The 20,089-nt window shown below is 46.1% G+C and overlaps 1 protein-coding gene across 1 annotated transcript; it reads right to left on the reverse strand.

The window, feature by feature from the left end:
* Window positions 1-4,218: 4,218 nt before the first annotated feature.
* Window positions 4,219-19,865, reverse strand: NT5M (5',3'-nucleotidase, mitochondrial). The gene is made up of 6 exons (XM_040356348.1): window positions 19,616-19,865; window positions 18,959-19,449; window positions 14,580-14,680; window positions 11,033-11,093; window positions 8,090-8,204; window positions 4,219-5,012 (listed from the first exon to the last, which is right to left on the reverse strand). Exons 2-6 carry the CDS (start codon window positions 19,274-19,276, stop codon window positions 4,822-4,824), a joined length of 786 nt encoding a protein of 261 aa, XP_040212282.1. The 5' UTR covers window positions 19,277-19,449; window positions 19,616-19,865; the 3' UTR covers window positions 4,219-4,821.
* Between the last annotated feature and the right edge of the window lie 224 nt (window positions 19,866-20,089).

A 20,089-nucleotide genomic window follows, 5' to 3' on the forward strand; every position in this document is an offset into this window, starting at 1 on the left:
CACACAGTTTCTCCTAGCTGCCATAGAGCCACAACCTACTCTAATTGCCTACAGTGGCCTTCAACCCCCCCTCCCCCCCTCACCATCGTTGGGGTATGGCGGGTTTGAAAGAATTGACCAGGCCCTGTTCCCTATATAGTACAAATACAACTGGCCAGCTTTCACTACCCGAATAGCAAAGTGTCCCTGGAAATAATTGTAAAATGTTGGTAACTAAGACTCAAATATATATATTATATAAGATCTATGGGAATTAATCAGCACTCTACCATTTTCTAAATGCCCCCCACTTCCTATACCCGTGTCCTTTATGGCTGACAAAGAGAGACTAGGCCTCAAATCTAAGAGCCCTTTCACACTGCCAGCGCCCAAAAAAGGCTGGTAAAGCGCCGCTAAATCTAGCGGGGCTTTACCAGTGTTTTTCAGGCGCCCTTAACTATTCGCTAGTGGCCAGAATAAAAGGTTAAAAGTGCCCACAAAGCGCTGCTGCCAAGGCCCTTTGCAGGCGCTTCTTATTGATTTCAATGGGAAGGCACGCTTTAGGAGTAGAATATTCATTGCTCGTAGGACTTTTTTTGATGCCCTGCCAGTGCAGCGCCTCAGTGTAACAGCACTCTGGCTTTCACATTGGGATTGCAGATGAGGCTTCTTTCAGGCGCTTTACAGGCGCTATTTTTAGAGCTAAAGCGCCTGAAAAACGCCCCAGTGTAGGCATGGTGTCAGTGTAGAATTCAAATGTAAAGCATAATCTGGCTGCAAGGAACAACACAGACAGTTTTACATTCAGAGGCCCTCTTTCACGTCTCTGGACTGTAAACAGCACCCAGCAACAACCATTTATACCACTCTGGTATCACCAAAATCGGAGGAAAGGTAACTGCGCTGCCACTAATCAAATAACAGTTAGGCCTCATTTAGACTAGCGGTTGAGGGGCATTAAAAAAGTGCAGTTAAGCCATGTATTTAGCACCCCTCAACCACCCCTCTTAAGCTGCAATGGCAGCAAAAAGGGGTGTTCACATGCCGCAGTTTTAATGCTTCACAGCAAAAATCATCCAACCTGTACTGATCGGCAGGCCCCCCCCCAGAGCGCAACCTATTCAAGCAACAAACGCCTTGCATGTGGTTGAGGTGCATTTTTTTAGCAATAATGGGGTTAAAACAGCCAGTGAGGAGGCGTCACATCGCCTCTTCATAACCTGTCAATTGCCTCTTAAAAATTATCCAAACGTAGATAATAGACATGTGCAATTGTTTAAGTTGCAAATTCGCTTTTTAACGAATTTAGACAAATTCGGAAATATCCGAATTTTCAAATTTCTGAATATTTGAAAATTCGATCGGGAAATTCCAAAAATAAGAACGAAAATCTGAAAATTCAAAAACCCGAAAATTCTAACATCTGAAATAATAACTAACTAATAATAACTTAACTATTACTCACTATTAAATTATAGGTATTGAAATTTATCTGAAGTTATGTACTATCCGTAATAACAAATGGCATATCTAATGTAACGTTATAAATTATTTTTAATAAATAACTATAATACATTTTCAAAGTTATTTATTATCCGTAATAACGAATGCCGTATCTAAACAAATGGAACGTAACTAATTAATTAATAATAATAAAATAATAATAATAATAATAATAAAGTATTATTATTTAGTTCCCTTCCATTTGCTTAGATGCAGCATTCTTTATTTCGAATAATTCGTAACTTCAGATAAATGTGTATTCGTTATGTTCACTAACAGCCAAATTTTAGAGGAAATTTCAATACCTATAATTTAATTAGTTAGTTATTATTAGTTAGCTAGTTAAGTTATTATTAAAAATTTTGAGATTTTTGGATTTTCGTTCTTTCTGATTTTCTGAGTTTATTTTCTTATTTACGAATTTACGAATTCCGAATTTTCACATTTACAAATTTTACGAATTTACAAACATTTTTAATTTTCTAATGTCTGAATTTTTTTAATTTTCGAATTTCCAAATTCTTGAGTTACCCCAAAAAAAAAACAGAAACGAAAAACGAACACATTTTTCAGCAGTGCACATGTCTAGTAGATAATTTTTCAGAGGATTGGCAGGTCTACACCTAGCCTTAAGGAAAGGTATGGCGTGGATTTATCCAGAAATGACACAAATGCACCAAAAACGTTAATTAAAACAACATATGAATTCTCCGAACATAGCAAAGGCCTCTTAGTTACCCAATGGAAATAAAAGGATTCACCGCTGGATCATTAAATGGGAACACAAACTGGCAAACCCTGAGGTAGAAGCTAAAGCTAAGGCTGAACAAATCAACGACAAAAAATCTGTTAAAATAGGAAAAAAATAATCACTCTCTTAGACCCCTTTCACACTGAAGCGTTTTTACAGCGTTAAAAATAGCGCTATTAAAACTCTTATAAACCGCTCTCCGTGCATCTCAATGGACCCTTTCACACCGAGTCCTGCAAGCAGCATCTTTGGAGCAGCTTTTGGGCGATGAAAAAAAATGCTCCAAAAACGCCCATCTCCATTGAAATGAATTGAAAGTGCTGTAAAAACGCCTTGCCCTTTCACACTGATGCACTGCAAAAACGCTCTAAAATGTTAGGGTCTTAGCGGTGCTTTACCAGCACATTGGGATTGCAGATGAGGCTTCGCTCGAATAACGCTCGAATAACGCTCGAAAAACACTGGAATAACACTGGAATAACACTCGAAAAACGCCCCAGTGTAAAAGGGGCCTTAAGAGTATAACAAGTATAATCAAAAAGACACTTGAGCTCTATTTATAAAACATTGACTGATCGAATGTCATACAAATTGGTGCATGGTGCTGTAATTTCTCTAATACAGGGGTCTCCAAACTATGGCCCGGGGGCCAGATGTGGCCCTTTGCTTGAGTTTATCCGGTACTTGGGGTGATTTTTTATTCATTGGCACCAATGATAGGGCAGAATTCCTCCCAATGACACCAGTGATGGGGCAGAATTCCTCCCAATGATGGGACAGAATTCCTCCCAATGACACCAATGATAGGGCAGAATTCCTCCCAATGATGGGGCAGAATTCCTCCCAATGATGGGGCAGAATTCCCCCCAATGATGGGACAGAATTCCTCCCAATAACACCAGTGATGGGGCAGGATTTCTCCCAATGACACCAATAATGGGGGATTTTGTACTCCTGATGGCCACAGTCCGGCCCCCGTAAAGTCTGAAGGACGGTAATCCGGCCCTTTGTTTAGAAAGTTTTGAGACCCCTGCTCTAATAGATTGATTCCTATAATCATTAGCGCCAGCTAGTGGCCAAAATGCATTCATAAAACAATACTGCATTTTGGCCACTAGATGGAGCTGACGATCAGAGGAATTATTCCATCACATAAATTACAGCCAAAGTATGTGCAGCCTATGTGTGACAATCCTCCAATGAAGATTTTATAAATAAATACCTTTCTGTACCCCAAGTTTTCCTAAACTGCCCACCAAGGAGAGTCTGGGTTAGACTTATCCAAGGTGCAGAAGATAAATACAAATCCGCCATGCAAATCCTTTGTTCGCTCTGGTTAGGAGAAAAAAAAAAACACAAAAAGCACCAAAAACTAAAATTAAAAGGCAAAAACGTACTGGTAAAAATTAAAAACTATAACACGTTATCTTATTTATTACTTAACCCTTTTGCAGGAGTGACGTCATCCTGCACTGGCCAATGAAGATAGCCAAAAGACCGACACACAAGAGAAGATGCCAATGCCAGCGAGGGGCGGGACCGTGGAAGTAAAGGTAAGTTTATCTGATGCCTATAGGTTCTGGGGACCGTGTTAGGTCCCTGTTCCCGCACTTTATTGCACGTCGGTCCTCACAAAACAATGCAGGACAAGGAGAATCCTATTATTGTCTATAGGCCTGTTCATACCTAGGCACCGCGGGTGGACAGAGGCGCAGGCGCTTCTTTTAGTGCAACATTTTATGCACTTTTGGCCCTATAGACTTTAATTGGAGTGCATGAAAACTGCATAAAAAAAACAAAAAAACACTTGGATAACGCATGAAAATGCATACATAAAAGTGTGAACCTAATAAAGGAGGGCTGCACTCAAGGGACAGATCCTTCTGGTACTTCTACCAGACATCAGGATGGACAGAAAGACAAATCCTTTGACAAACCGTTCCTATATGTATTTCACTTGTATATTTAGCTGTTTTCCTGGCGTTCAATCACTATCTCCTAAAAAGGCACCAACACCCCCTTACACTCAGAGTCCCTGGGGGTCATCCTATGGAATAAACCATTTGCATAAAAGCAGCTATGGCAAAAAAAAATATCCTTGTATTAGTTTTCTCTTTAATATACTCTTTATCCATCTTCAAAAAACATCTATCTATTCTATATTCTCGTGTGTATATATATATATATTTATGGAGTAAAAGACTAAAAATATACTCAAAACAACAATAAAAATGTAATAAAAAAAAATTAATATGTTAAGATCCTTAATATAGTAGAGCGCTGCTTATGATCCCACTGCTACATTTCTTTCCTATTACTATAGAATAATAAACAATTAAATATTCCTTAAAAAAAAAAAAACAGCATAAGAAAATAATAATGTCTAAAACTTTGTGCGTAAGAAATTCTAATACAGTGTAACGCAGGCACTCCCCCCCCATCCCAGCTTATCTAATGGAATGGCCCATTACAGGAAATGTCTTTGGACCTTCTTCCTCCATTGGCATCCACAGCTTCAGAGCACCAGACTCATCCAATTACATCCAAAAGGGGGAGGAGAGGATTGTAAATGGCTTTGTTCTGATTGGTTAATCCTTCGGCTCTGTTTGACGGGTCACCCTGCATGCCTCGGAAAGCTGAGAACGTTTACTTTCTAGGACCTCCTTCCAGTCATCCCGCCACGAATGGAGCCTCCTGAGGGGTAAGGTCGCGGCGGACAGATGGAGATTGTGGCAGGCCGCGAAGAGGATGTGTTCCCAGGTGGGGTTGGCTTCTGCTCCTGCAAAGGAAGGAGACGGATTGAAGAATTAAATCCACTGTCCACATCATCTCCCCACTGTAATGTCCACGTCATCTCCCCACTGTAATGTCCATGTCATCTCCCCACTGTAATGTCCATGTCATCTCCCCACTGTAATGTCCAAATCATCTCCCCCCACTGTAATGTCCACATCATCTCCCCCCACTGTAATCTCCACATCATCTCCCCCCACTGTAATGTCCACATCCCCTCCCCCACTGTAATGTCCACGTCATCTCCCCCACTGTAATGTCCACGTCATCTCCCCACTGTAATGTTCACGTCATCTCCCCACTGTATTATCCAAGTCATCTCCCCCACTGAAATGTCCACATCATCTCCCCCACTGTAATATCCACATCATCTCCCCCACTGTAATGTCCACATCATCTCCCCACTGTAATGTCCACATCATCTCCCCCACTGTAATGTTCACATCATCTCCCCCACTGTAATGTCCACATCATCTCCCCCACTGTAATGTCCACATCATCTCCCCCCACTGTAATGTCCACATCATCTCCCCACTGTAATGTCCACGTCATCTCCCCACTGTAATGTCCACATCATCTCCCCACTGTAATGTCCACATCATCTCCCCCCACTGTAATGTCCACATCATCTCACCACTGTAATGTCCACATCATCTCACTACTGTAATGTCCACATCATCTCCCCACTGTAATGTCCACAGACATCTCCCCCCACTGTAATGTCCACATCATCTCCCCCACTGTAATGTCCACATCATCTCCCCACTGTAATGTCCACATCTCCCCACTGTAATGTCCACATCATCTCCCCACTGTAATGTCCACATCATCTCCCCACTGTAATGTCCACATCATCTCCCCCCACTGTAACGTCCATATCATCTCCCCCACGGTAATGTCCACGTCATCTCCCCACTGTAATGTCCACATCATCTCCCCACTGTAATGTCCACCTCATCCCCCCACTGTAATGTCCACAGACATCTCCCCCACTGTAATGTCCACATCATCTTCCCCACTGTAATGTCCACATCATCTCCCCACTGTAATGTCCACATCTCCCCCACTGTAATGTCCACATCTCCCCCACTGTAATGTCCACATCTCCCCCACTGTAATGTCCACATCATCTCCCCCACTGTAATGTCCACATCATCTCCCCCACTGTAATGTCCACATCATCTCCCCACTGTAATGTCCACATCATCTCCCCCACTGTAATGTCCACATCATCTCCCCCACTGTAATGTCCACATCATCTCCCCCCACTGTAATGTCCACATCATCTCCCCCCACTGTAATGTCCACAATCATCTCCCCCACTGTAATGTCCACATCATCTCCCCCACTGTAATGTCCACATCATCTCCCCACTGTAATGTCCACATCATCTCCCCCACTGTAATGTCCACATCATCTCCCCCACTGTAATGTCCACATCATCTCCCCCCACTGTAATGTCCACATCATCTCCCCCCACTGTAATGTCCACATCATCTCCCCACTGTAATGTCCACATCTCCCCCACTGTAATGTCCACGTCATCTCCCCCACTGTAATGTCCACGTCATCTCCCCACTGTAATGTCCACATCATCTCCCCCACTGTAATGTCCACGTCATCTCCCCACTGTAATGTCCACATCATCTCCCCCACTGTAATGTCCACATCATCTCCCCACTGTAATATCCACAAACATCTTCCCCCACTGTAATATCCACAGACATCACCCCCACTGTAATGTTCACGTCATCTCCCCCACTGTAATGTCCACATCATCTCCCCCACTGTAATGTCCACATCATCTCCCCCACTGTAATATCCACATCATCTCCCCACTGTAATGTCCACATCATCTCCCCCACTGTAATGTCCACATCATCTCCCCACTGTAATGTCCACGTCATCTCCCCCACTGTAATGTCCACAATCATCTCCCCCACTGTAATGTCCACATCATCTCCCCCACTGTAATATCCACATCATCTCCCCCACTGTAATGTCCACATCATCTCCCCACTGTAATGTCCACATCATTTCCCCCACTGTAATGTCCACATCATCTCCCCACTGTAATGTCCACATCATTTCCCCCACTGTAATGTCCACATCATCTCCCCACTGTAAGGTCAACATCATCTTCCCCACATCCTCGGACGAGATGAGAAGGCGTCCGTGATAGGCGGAACACAGAACAGAGGCGCTGCTGGGAAATTTTGTGTTCCGCCTAACACAGGACAGTCTGAGGAGAAGGCGCGTCTTTTAAATCATTGACGCTCGCTGCACAGTGACTGTCACCGCACCGCACCGCCTCGCCTCTTTTAGCCATGAAGTCTATTCAGAAAAAAAGTGAGTGATGGCACTGGGGGGCAAGTTCAGGCACAGTGGGGGCAAGCTCAGGTACAGAGAGGGGGCGGCAAGTGATGGCACAGAGAGGGGGCAAGTGATGGCACAGAGAGGGGGCAAGTAATGGCACAGAGAGGGGGCAAGTGATGGCACAGAGAGGGGGCAAGTGATGGCACAGAGAGGGGGCAAGTGATAGCACAGAGAGGGGGCAAGTGATGGCACAGTGAGGGGCAAGTGATGGCACAGTGAGGGGCAAGTGATGGCACAGAGAGGGGGCAAGTGATGGCACAGAGAGGGGGCAAGTGATAGCACAGAGAGGGGGCAAGTGATGGCACAGAGAGGGGGCAAGTGATGGCACAGTGAGGGGCAAGTGATGGCACAGAGAGGGGGCAAGTGATGGCACAGAGAGGGGGAAAGTGATGGCACAGTGAGGGGCAAGTGATGGCACAGTGGGGGGCAAGTGATGGCACAGTGGGGACATGTAATGTAATGGCACAGTGAGATTTGAAAAAGCCTGTTTCTGTCAGCGGTTCTGGCTACCCCTCAGCTTCCAGAAAGACTAGAAGGAAGGGGGTAGTCTTATATGGTGAGTATATCCCAAAACCAACATTTTTCCTGGAAAATTAGGGGGTCGTCTTATACGCCCAGTCGTCTTATACGCCGGAAAATACGGTAGGTGTAAGATGTGCACTAGCTGTTCATGGCCATCGCTATTACCCATTATATCTGGCCGGTCATCAATCAGAAGGTCAGCAGAAACCACCGTTTTATCTCTAGTCAGAATAATCTGCTCCAAAAACTCGTGTCCAAAGTGCTTCTCCACCCAGGCATACTGCGAATGAGAAAGACAACAGCATTCGCATCAAAGTTTACCTACTTACTAGTTATATACCATACAGTGCCCTGAAAAAGTATTCATACCCCTTGAAATTTTCCACATTTTGTCAGTTTACAACCAAAAACGTAAATATATATTTTTTACAAATAAATATGTGAAAAGTGTGGGGGGTACATTTGTATGGCGCCCCCTTGAGTCAATACTTTGTTGAACCGCCTTTCTCTGCAATTACAGCTGCAAGTCTTTTTGGGGGTGTCTCTTCCAGCTTTGCACATCTAGAAAAAACATTAGGGGCCAGATTCACAAAGGACTTACGACGGCGTATCTCCAGATACGCCGTCGTAAGTCCTAATGTGAGGCGTCGTATCTCGGCGCCTGATTCAAAGAATCAGATACGCCAGAATTTGTCCAAGATACGACTGATGTAAGTCTCTTACGCCGTCGTATCTTAGGTGCATATTTACGCTGGCCGCTAGGGGCGTTTCCGTATATTTCCGCGTCGAATATCCAAATGAGCTAGATACGCCGATTCACGAACGTACTTGCGACAGGCGTATTAAAACACCCTGTTTACGTAAGGTGTACGACCAGCGTAACTTTACCCCTCATAAAGCAGGGGTAAGTCATGTTAAGGTATGGACGTCGGAAACGTCGGAACAGCGTCGTATTTTACGTCGTTTGCATAAGTCATACGTGAATGGGGATGGGCGTAGATTACGTTCACGTCGACTAAGCATTGAGCCGTCGTAACTTAGGGAGAAAATTTGACTGATACTGAGCATGCTCGCGCATGCGCCGTTCGTTAGGCGCGTCATTTACGTGGGGTCACGATTCATTTCCATACAACACGCCCCCTACCAGCCTAATTTGAATTAGGAGGGCTTACGCCGGCCAATTTACGCTACGCCGCCGCAACTTACGGAGCAAGTGCTTTGTGAATACTGCACTTGCCTGTCTAAGTTGCGGCGGCGTAGCGTAAATAGGATACGCTACGCCCGCACAAAGATGCCCCCAAGTACGTGAATCTGGCCCCAGAAGTGCAGCTTTTTGTTGGCTATGTGCATGACCCCGAATTTTTGAGCTTTGGTCTCTGAAAAGCCATCCACGAAAAGCATTTGACAGGTGGCAAGGATACGTTGCATCACCTCCTCGCTGCTTGCTTTAGTTCATTGAGCCCTGTACTAGCGTGCCACATGCAGAATGAACCTATTCACTTGAATGGGTCGTGCTTGACAATCGCTATGCCCACCAAAAGCGACAGGAGTATAATTCCTGCCGCTGGGAAGCAATGCTGGCATGTGGCATGTGTACACCTCACGTCTCTGCGGCTAATGGGGGAGCAGTTGGGGTGGAGTTTAAAAACACAGCTCAGCGCAGAGTTTTACCATCCCTCAACCACTAATGTGAACGAGCCATTAGGGCAGAAGTCAACAACCTTTTTCCACTTAAGGGCCGGATTCAATTTATGTGAATGCATGGAGGGCCACTTTCAGCTGCTAATAAATGAAGATAATAATCTGGACCCCTTTACATTACAGAGCCCCGCACCTCTGGACCCTTTTACATTATACAGCACCCTGCATCTCTGGACCCCTTTACATTACACAGCCCCCACACCTCTAGACCCCTTTACATTACACAGCCCCCGCACCTCTGGACCCCTTTACATTGCACAGCCCCCGCACCTCTAGACCCCTTTACATTACACAGCCCCCGCACCTCTAGACCCCTTTACATTACACAGCCCCCGCACCTCTGGACCCCTTTACATTGCACAGCCCCCGCACCTCTAGACCCCTTTACATTACACAGCCCCCGCACCTCTAGACCCCTTTACATTACACAGCCCCCGCACCTCTGGACCTCTTTACATTGCACAGCCTCTGCACCTCTGGACCCCTTTACATTGCACAGCCCCCGTACCTCTGGACCCCTTTACATTACACAGCCTCGCACCTCTGGACCCCTTTACATTACACAGCCTCGCACCTCTGGACCCCTTTACATTACACAGCCCCTTGCACCTCTGGACCCCTTTTCATTACACAGCCCCCCTGCATATTACACAGCCCCTTGCATATTACACAGCCCCCCTGCATATTACACAGCCCCCCTGCACATCACACAGCCTCCCTACCCAACCCCCTGCATATTGCACAGTCCCTCCCTGCATATTACACAGCCCCCCCTGCACATCACACAGCCCCCCTACCCAGCCCCCCTGCATATTGCACAGCCCCTCCCTGCATATTACACAGCCCCCCTGCATATCACACAGCCCCCCCTGCATATCACACATCCCCCCTACCCAGCCCCCCTGCATATTACACAGCCACCCTGCACATCACACAGCCCCCCCTGCACATCACACAGTCCCCCCTACCCAGCCCCACTGCATTTTACACAGCCCCTCCCTGCACATCACACAGCCCCCCCTGCACATCACACAGCCCCCCTACCCAGCCCCCCTGCATCGTGTTCTCATTCAGCTTAAATGTCTGCGGGCCGGGTGCACGTGATTTCATCATGTGTAGATTGATGTGTCGGGGAATTAAGCAGCGGAATGCCAGGTGTGGCCCGCGGGCCATAGGTTGCCGACCCCTGCCTTAGGGCTACAATGGCTCCTTTATTAATAAAGGAATGAAAAACAGGACTGTCCTGTCACTCTAGGAGATGTCCTGTCACTCCAGGAGATCGCCTCTCCCACAGTAATCTCTGGTCCTGTGTCAGCTAATGAGGGAGCAATTCAGACAGACAGGCAGCCGCTTAGCCGTCAATTTCCCACCAATGGCAGAAGGTTGTTCTTGCAAATGTTTTCTTACCTTTTCATATGGACAGTACTGGTATCGTTTGATTGGACTGGTACAAATGAAGACATCCGTGCTATAGAACAGAACAACAACACAGTTATTATATCATCTACACTTAAAATATAACTAAAAGCAAAACACTTTTTTTTAGTGTTGGATAGATTGGAGAGGGATTAGAACCCATGGAGGGTGGCGAGTCAGCAGGTGAGAGGTGACCATACTGTCCAGACAGACTGGTCTAAGGAGGTGTACAAGGCGTGAATCAGCATTTAAAACAGAACAAGGGTTGTGATGGGAGATTCGGGTCTCACAAGCGTAGGACATTTCTGCTGTCTAGTGCACTTTTTTTTTTTTAAACAGAGTTCAGAGTATTCGACTTCCAGAAAAAATTAATTGCTTCGCTGACTTTACATAAAAGTCTGGAAGTGGCAGTTTCTCTGAAGCATAATCAACCGTGAAATACCGAAGAAGGTCTCCAGGACGAAGGTAAACTAATCAGCACTGTGGCACAGCAAGCCCCAGGGGCCCGCATCTCTGTCACTGACCATGGAGACTGTTCTTCTTGGCTGAATGGAAATCAGTTAAAGCGGAACCGTGGCCTGAAAACAAAAAATTCCAAACAGAAAGGATTTTTTTTATTACAGAGGAGACATGCTACGTCTGTTCTGCAATAAAGGCTTCTTACCTTCCCCCCTGCAACTTTCTATACAATGCACACTGAGCTGCACATGCACGGTTCAGTGTACAATTCTTCTGCAAGAGAAACAAAATGTATCCTCAAGGGATAACACACCTCCCAAGTTTACAACTTGAAAAGTGTGATGTAGAAGATACTGAGCCGGATTCAGATAGGTTAGCGGATCTTTAGATCCGCGTAACCTATCTGATTTATGATCCGCCGCCGCAAGTTTTTGAGGCAAGTGCTTAATTCAGAAAGCACTTACCTCAAAACTTGCGGCGGCATATTGTAATTCCCCCGGCGGAATTCAAATTCCGCGGCTAGGGGGCGTCTACAATTTAAATCAGGCGTCCCCGCGCCGATCGAACAGCGCATGCGCCGTCCGCAAATTTTCCCAGCGTGCATTGCTCCAAATGACGTCGCTAGGACGTCATTGGTTTCGGCGTGAGCGTAACTTGCGTCCAGCTCTATTCTGAATCGACTTACGCAAACAACGTAAAAATCCAAAACTCTGCGCGGGAACGACGGCCATACTTAACGTAGGATACCCCTCACATAGCAGGGGTAACTATACGCTGGAAAAAGCCGAACGCAAGCGACGTCAAAAAAATGCGCCGGGCGGTCATTAGTTTCTGAATCGGCGGAAATCCTCATTTGCATATTCGTTGCGTGTAAAAAACGAAACGCCACCTAGCGGCCGGCCTGGAATTGCAGCCTAAGATCCGACGGTGTAAGTCACTTACACCTGTCGGATCTTAGGGAGATCTATGCGGAACCTGATTCTATGAATCAGCCGCATAGATCCGACCGACGGAACTCAGAGATACGACGGCGTATCAGGAGATACGCCGTTGTATCTCTATCTGAATCCGGCCCACTGTATATGGTGCACAGCACATGCTGTGGCAAAAAAACTGGGCTTGGCTTCATTAGAGGTTAGTAACAGTAAAGCCCCCCCCCACCATATCAATCATCGATGGTCAATGGTAGTACACAGCCCTCCCCCTTAAACTGGTTGAACACCTTGTACAACCACTTTTACCTGCAGGTAAGTCTAGACTATGGGTCTTCAAACTATGGCCCTCCAGTTGTTCAGGAACTACAATTCCCATCATGCCTAGTCATGTCTGTGAATGTCAGTGTGTTACAATGCCTCATGGGATGTGTAGTTCTGCAACAGCTGGAGGGCCGTAGTTTTAATGTCATTAAAAACGACGGTGTGTGGGCTTCAGAGCATTTTTCGGGTTCTAAAAAATGGGCAATTTTTTTTCGAACATGCCCTATTTTTTCACGACATTTTTAACGTTGTCGTTTTTTGGGTTGTAAAAAATGATCGAGTAAGCACATTCATCACGCTGTAACAGACAGAAAAGCACGAATCGTCTTTTACTAACACAAAATCAGCTAAAGCAGCCCCAAGGGTGGCGCCATCCGCATGGAACTTCCCCTTTATAGTGCCGTCGTACGTGTTGTACGTCACCGCGCTTTGCTAGAGCATTTGCGTGAAAAAAATCTTTTTTTTTTTTTTTTTTTTAAATTCAAGTATTCTTTATTCACTTTATTCCATACAAAAAAAAGACATAAAAGCATTTTGCGTACCATATATCCTTACAAAATACACTTCTTTATTACTACTGATATTACTCTTTTTACCCAATTCCCTTCCCTCCCCCCTTCTAGTTTATATCTCACATGCGCACCTAAGCCTTTAGACTGCATTATACTAATAACACTTTTTCCTTAGCTTGCTTTTTTTTTTTCTAGAGCGTGAAAAAATTCGTTTTTTACAACCTGAAAAATGATCGTGTGTACGCGGCATAAGGCTTACCAGTAGGTGCTCGAAATGTCTCTTAAACCTCTACGGTTTAGGAGATAATTATAATAGAGCCGTGCGCCGATGTTTACGGCGCATGCGCGATGTCTACGGCGCAGGCCCACTTTAGAAATGGCGATCGTGACGTTTCTAAAGGGGTCATGCCGTGACTGGTGGCTCCTGCGCGCGCGGGAGTGACATCACGTGACTCCGGCCAGTCACAGAGTGAAGATGGACGCTCGTGGGGACAGCGGTGACATCGCAGGATTCGGTTTCAGGTAAGTGACACATAGTGGGCTACTTTGCGATGCATTGTGCTTTAGGCCCCTTTCACACTGAGGAGTTTTTCAGGCGGGTTAGCGCTAAAATAGCGCCTAAATACTGCCTGAGAAAAAACGTTTGCCCTGCAGTCTAATGCCGCGTACACACCATCGTTTTTTCAAAATGCTCTAGCAAAGCGCGGTTACGTTCAGCATTCTTTTCCATTGAAGCTCGCTTCATTCCTTGCTTCTGAGCATGCGCGGGTTTAAAAACGTTGTTTTAGCTACACTCGTTGAAAAACGACACAAAAAATTGAAGCATGCTCGAATTTTTTTTTGGTCGTTTTTCAGAAGACATAAAACAACGTTTTCCCCCACACACGGTCATTTTAAATGACGTTTTGAAAAACGTTGTTTTTTTTCATCACATAAAGCGACCGTGTGTACGCGGCATTAGTGTGAAAGCCAGAGGGCTTTCACACTGTGGTGATGCGCTGGCGGGGCCGCTCCTTCACCGCTCCTTCCATTGAAAGCAATTGGAAACCGCGGTAATACCGCCGGCAATGCGCCTCTGCAGAGGCGTATAGCCCGCGGTATTAACCCTTTTTAGGCTGTTAGTAGGGGTTATTACCGCACCGCTAGCAGCCGAATACCAGCGCAATTCTGCGGCAACTCAGACGGTATAGCGCCGCTAAACCGCCACCGCACATCCTGCCCCAGTGTGAAAGGGGCCTTACCTTTGCAGGGAGACAAAGAGGAAGTAAAACCCATCAGTAGAGTTCTCTTTTAAACCTAAAGCAAACTTACTTGGGTAAACTGGCCATTTCTTTTACTGCCTCCACAGCGCCATCTATAGGATCCAATTCTAAGAAAAAGTTCTTTGATTCCCAGATGCTAATAGCTTTCCCCTGCAAAAAATAAATACAAAATTAATTAAAAAGTTGACATTTTTTTGTTAGTTTTGGATAGAGTGTTTTCTTTCTTTTTTTGCTGTCTGTGTTCCCACAGGACTCTATTGTCAAAGGGAGAGAAGGTGATGGAAATCCAAAATTTTAAAGTGGTCACCAGAACAGGAGGTGAAGGAAAGGTCACTGTGAGCGGCATAACAATAGGCATTGCACCCTGTGCTCGGCTGGCAGTTTGGGGCCTGGCGTGGGGAAGGGGCCCCATTGGGGAAGCTGGTCAACACTAAACAGCGAGGGTTCTAGTATAGAAGAGCTCAGGGATTGTCAGGAGTCACAGATTCCCCCTGTGCAGTAGGAAGCATTTGTTTAGCTGCCTTAGCAGTGCAGATTTACTGCCCTCCGAGCTTCTGCTACAGACTGACAATACCCTCTATGCCTAATGTCACCCAGACATCAGAATTTTACTCTGGGGCCCTTAATTCGTAGTTATGCCCCTGATGGCAGCCAGGCAACCAGCATTTTTAATAGCTTGTTAGAAATATCATCCCCCATAGTTCTCTCATCACAGGCTTCTCTTAAACCCCATTCACATTTCGTGATTTGTGACCGTGGGCAAAATCGCAGCGATTCGGCCCATGACCCCGCAAATCGAAGCGGAACGCGTGATACGCTTTTCGGCGTCATTATTCTCTAATGGCACCCCGAACGCAGTTGCAATTCTGCCGCAATTGGCGACGAGAACATGCAGCAATCCGCACCTTAAAGGATCGCGTGAAGCTTGTAACCCAAAAAGGAGCAAGAGCTTTGATGACAAGTGTGCATAGGGCAGCCCATCCAAGTGAATAGACTGGCCCTATGCGACACGCAAAAATCGCTCGATCAATATTGTTCCCGCTGCACGAAAGTGTGAGTGAAGCCAAAGTGGAACTCAATCCTAACAATTACTTTCTCTTATTTGATAGAGATAGAAATAAATAGAGAGAGAGGGAGAGAGTTAGAGAGAGAGAGATGGAGAGAGAGAGATGAAGAGAGAGAGAGAAGGAGGGAGAGAGAGAGAGAGAGAGCGAGATAGAGAGAGAGCGAGAGAGAGAGAGAGCGAGATAGAGAGAGATAGATAGAGAGAGAGATAGAAAGAGAGATAGAAAGAGATAGAGAGAGAGCGAGATAGAGAGAGAGCGAGAGAGATAGAAAGAGATAGAGAGCGAGATAGAGAGAGAGAGCGAGAGATAGATAGAGAGATAGATAGAGAGAGAGAGCGAGATAGAGAGAGAGAGAGAGAGAGAGAGAGAGAGAGCAAGAGATAGGGAGAGATAGATAGAGATAGAGAGAGAGCGAGATAGAGAGAGAGCGAGAGCGAGATAGAGAGAGAGCGAGATAGAGAGAGAGCGAGAGATTGATAGAGAGCAAGATAGAGAGAGAGCGAGATAGAGAGAGAGCGAGAGATAGATAGAGAGAGATAGATAGAGAGCGAGATAGAGATAGAGAGAGAGCGAGAGCGAGATAGAGAGAGAGCGAGATAGAGAGAGAGCGAGAGATAGATAGAGAGAGATAGATAGAGAGCAAGATAGAGATAGAGCGAGAGCGAGATAGAGAGAGAGCGAGAGATAGATAGAGAGAGATAGATAGAGAGCAAGATAGAGATAGAGAGAGAGCGAGAGCGAGATAGAGAGAGAGCGAGATAGAGAGAGAGCGAGAGATAGATAGAGAGAGAGAGCGAGATAGAGAGAGAGCGAGATAGAGAGAGAGCAAGAGATAGATAGAGAGAGAGAGAGCGAGATAGAGAGAGAGAGATATAGAGAGAGAGCAAGAGATAGATAGAGAGAGAGAGAGCGAGATAGAGAGAGAGAGCGAGAGATAGATAGAGAGAGAGAGATAGATAGAGAGAGCGATAGATAGAGAGAGAGCGAGATAGAGATAGAGCGAGATAGAGAGAGAGATAGAGAGAGAGCAAGAGATAGATAGAGAGAGAGAGAGATAGATAGATAGAGATAGAGAGAGAGCAAGAGATAGATAGAGAGAGAGAGATAGATAGATAGATAGAGAGAGAGCGAAATAGAGATAGAGAGAGAGCGAGAGATAGATAGAGAGAGATAGATAGAGAGAGAGCGAGATTACGAAATCTGAATTTCCGTCCAATACTAATTGGAACGGAACGAAACTAAACAAATGTAACAAATTTATTGACGGCGCCCATGTCTAGTTGATGGCAAAATCGCAAGGGAAAAAAATAAAGGGTGGTGTGCTTTCAAGTGACCTCTGAAAAGCGAACCCCCCAACAGATCACTTTTCAGAGGAGCGGCTATGTTAACCGCATGTGAGAACGAATCCAAAACAATGCATAGCATATGGATCGTTGTGGGTTGGGCACTATATTTTACAGGTACTTATAGAGCACCATCAATTTACGCAGTGCTTTACATCTATACTGTGCATTCGCATCAGTCCCTGCCCTTAACCTATGGTCCCTAACTCACATTCCTACATACATAACCAGGGCCGATTATTCTACCAGCATGGAGTGGGGGAGGAAACAGACACAGGCACAGGGAAAACATGCAAACTCCAGGCAGGTAGTGCCGTGATTGGGACTCAAACCAATGATCCTAGTCCTGCCAGGCAGAAGTGCTACCCACTTAGCCACTGTGCTGCTTATAAGGAATGGTAGCAAACAGAGTAGCCATGTGTGTTGCATACAAGTGTGAATGGTCCCAATAGGAAACCTATCATTAAAGAAACTGCTGCAGCTTTCTGAAAATGCCAGTTGCCTGGCTGCCATGCCGATCCTCTTGCTTTCATGCTTTTAATCACAGACCTGAATTATGCAGAGAAAAACTGATTTCTCATCTCATTTTCCTGGTCTGTACACTTCAGAGACTCAAACATACCTCCCAATATTTTAAGATGGGAATGAGGGACACCTACCAGCAAAGGTATGTAGGCATAGGACACCCCCTGCCACACCCCCTTAAAGGAGAATTAACCAAATAAAAAAAAGGTTAAATAAATGAAGAGGGACATTGCTCCAAATCAAAGACAGTCCCTCGAAATCAGGGACAGTTGGGGGCTATGACTAAGACAGTATTACAGCCAGTGGGTCAGCGCAACAGCCAGTCAGTCTAATACCACTTTTAGGACAGGCAGCCCACTCAACACAAAAAATAAATCCCTGACTCTTTTCCAAAATCGCTCCGCACCCAACTCGTGCGCATTTTCAGATGCATGGGGGGCGCCATAAACAATTACCGGCACCACCATGCATTTTCTAAAAGACCACGTTTCTCTGCTTGTCAAGAAAGGCCGCGATTTTGTGCACGTTCCTGACAGGCAAAGGTCCGAACCAAGTCTAAAGCCCCCCATACAGGCTATTCGATTTTCTGCAGATTTTTGTCTTCAGATTTACCAAAATCAAATAATATGACACCATCAATGGGGCACTGCTTCCCCTACTAAGACCAATTATGGGGCACTATTCCTCCCACTGACACCATCAATGGGGCACTGTTCCTACTACTATGACCAATGATGGGGCATCATTCCTCCCACTGACACTATTGATAGGGCACTGTTTCTCCTACTAAGACCAATGGGGCACTATTCCTCCCACTGACACCATCGACTGGGCACCATTCCTTCTACTATGACCAATAATAGGGCATCATTCCTCCCACTGACACCATCGATGGAGCACCATTCCTTCTTTTACAACCAATAACGGGACAATGTTTACTCCCACTGATGCTGGGACATGTTCTACTCACATTGGCCAATTCCTCCCACTGACACCATCAATGGGGCACTGCTTTCCCTACTAAGACCAATTATGGGGCACTATTCCTCCCACTGACACCATCAATGGGGCACTGTTCCTCCTACTAAGACCAATTATGGGGCACTATTCCTCCCACTGACACCATCAATGGGGCACTGTTCCTCCTACTATGACCAATGATGGGACATCATTCCTCCCACCGACACTATTGATAGGGCACTGTTTCTCCTATTAAGACTAACAATGGGGCATCATTTCTCCCACTGACACCATCGATGGAGCGCCATTCCTTCTGTTTAAATCAATAACGGGACAATGTTTACTCCCACTGATGCCGGGACATGTTCTACTCACATCGGCCAAATTCCGGGCCCCCTGTAGCCCGAAGGACAGTAAACTGGCCCTTTGTTTAAAAAGTTTGTAGACCCCTGCTTTAGATCAGAGCTGTTTACTGTATTCATACATGTGAAAGTGAAACATTGATTTATCGATTAATTTACAAAGTGACTTACGCTAAGTCCAGCCTTTAAATGTTCATACTGCTCAGACACCCAGAATCCTCGGCGCTCCTCCAGCTCGATGTAAGGCTCTTGGGGGTATCGAGTTCTATACTTTTTTAAGAAGCCACCTTCAAAGTCGGCCAGCACGCCATCCATGTCGACCAGCACCCGCAGGCACCTCTCGTGCGGAGCACCCGAAGAGCGCATCCTGCAACCTCGCAGGCCGGCAGACAGGACCCCGCCTCCGCGGAGCAACCTGGGCAGGGACATGGCTTCGGGGGAACTAGGCGTGCATTCTACAGAACTGACGGCCTGGACCTCTGCGTTCATAGAGCTCCGGATCCTTCGCTAGGCAACCAAAAGGGACTCGATCTTGGAATCATGTTCAGCAGAACCTCCCGTGGGCGGGGGGGGACCTGTAGACATCACACATGTGCAGCGCGTTCCCAAACAAGGTCACCATTCATTCCCTGAAGGGATTTCCTCTTCCGTGCAAATCCGTTCTGCCAAAAAAGAAGTGCAAACAAGTTATCCTTACGGGTTACAGGCTACATGATGTAAAAGTCACAGAGGACGGTCCTGAACGGGGGCACAGAGAGACGATTGGCGGTGCACAGCTGTCAGTTACAGACGATGCAGCAACAGTGTGCCCGCTTGGAGCATACATACCCTGTGATTGCAGCAGCTCACCGTCCTATGATTGCAGCAGAATGGAAGGGCTCGGCGTGCCTTCCTGCAGGGTTATATAACTGGACTGTCATGTCCCCCCTTCGTCCTACATTCCCAGGGAGGGCTCTGCAGTGCAGTCACAGGCAGAGGATTGTAGTATGGGCTCAGCAGTTCCTGTCCTGCTGCACCGCCATTACCTTGTAAGGACAAGCTGCCTCCTCTTCTTAAAGGGACATGCCCCTTCTGTTCCTGTTACTGGGCTGCATAGCAACTCACCAGAGGAGGCAGGATGGTAAAAGATTAACTCATTCCAACCTTTACTTAACACAAACCCAGATCTTATTTTCCAGCAGTCAACAAGCGGAGGGAGAGCCAGACCACAGCGCCACATTCTCAAACTCGTATCAAAGGGTTACATACAAACCCAAAGGAAAATGGGACATTGAAGGCGTCATTAAACACAAACAGATCATT

This window comes from Rana temporaria, chromosome 6 (genome assembly GCF_905171775.1).
Source record: "Rana temporaria chromosome 6, aRanTem1.1, whole genome shotgun sequence".
In the NCBI taxonomy this organism is placed as follows: domain Eukaryota; kingdom Metazoa; phylum Chordata; class Amphibia; order Anura; family Ranidae; genus Rana; species Rana temporaria.

What these genes read in the sequence shown, in the direction of transcription:
- NT5M (XM_040356348.1), bottom strand. Translation starts at nt 19,276, where the DNA reads ATGAACGCAGAGGTCCAGGCCGTCAGTTCTGTAGAATGCACGCCTAGT. An exon ending in AGTACTGTCCATATGAAAAG is followed by an intron (nt 8,205 to 11,032) that starts GTAAGAAAACAT and finishes TCTCATTCGCAG; the next exon opens with TATGCCTGGGTGGAGAAGCA. An exon ending in TGACCGGCCAGATATAATGG is followed by an intron (nt 5,013 to 8,089) that starts GTAATAGCGATG and finishes CTTCCTTTGCAG; the next exon opens with GAGCAGAAGCCAACCCCACC.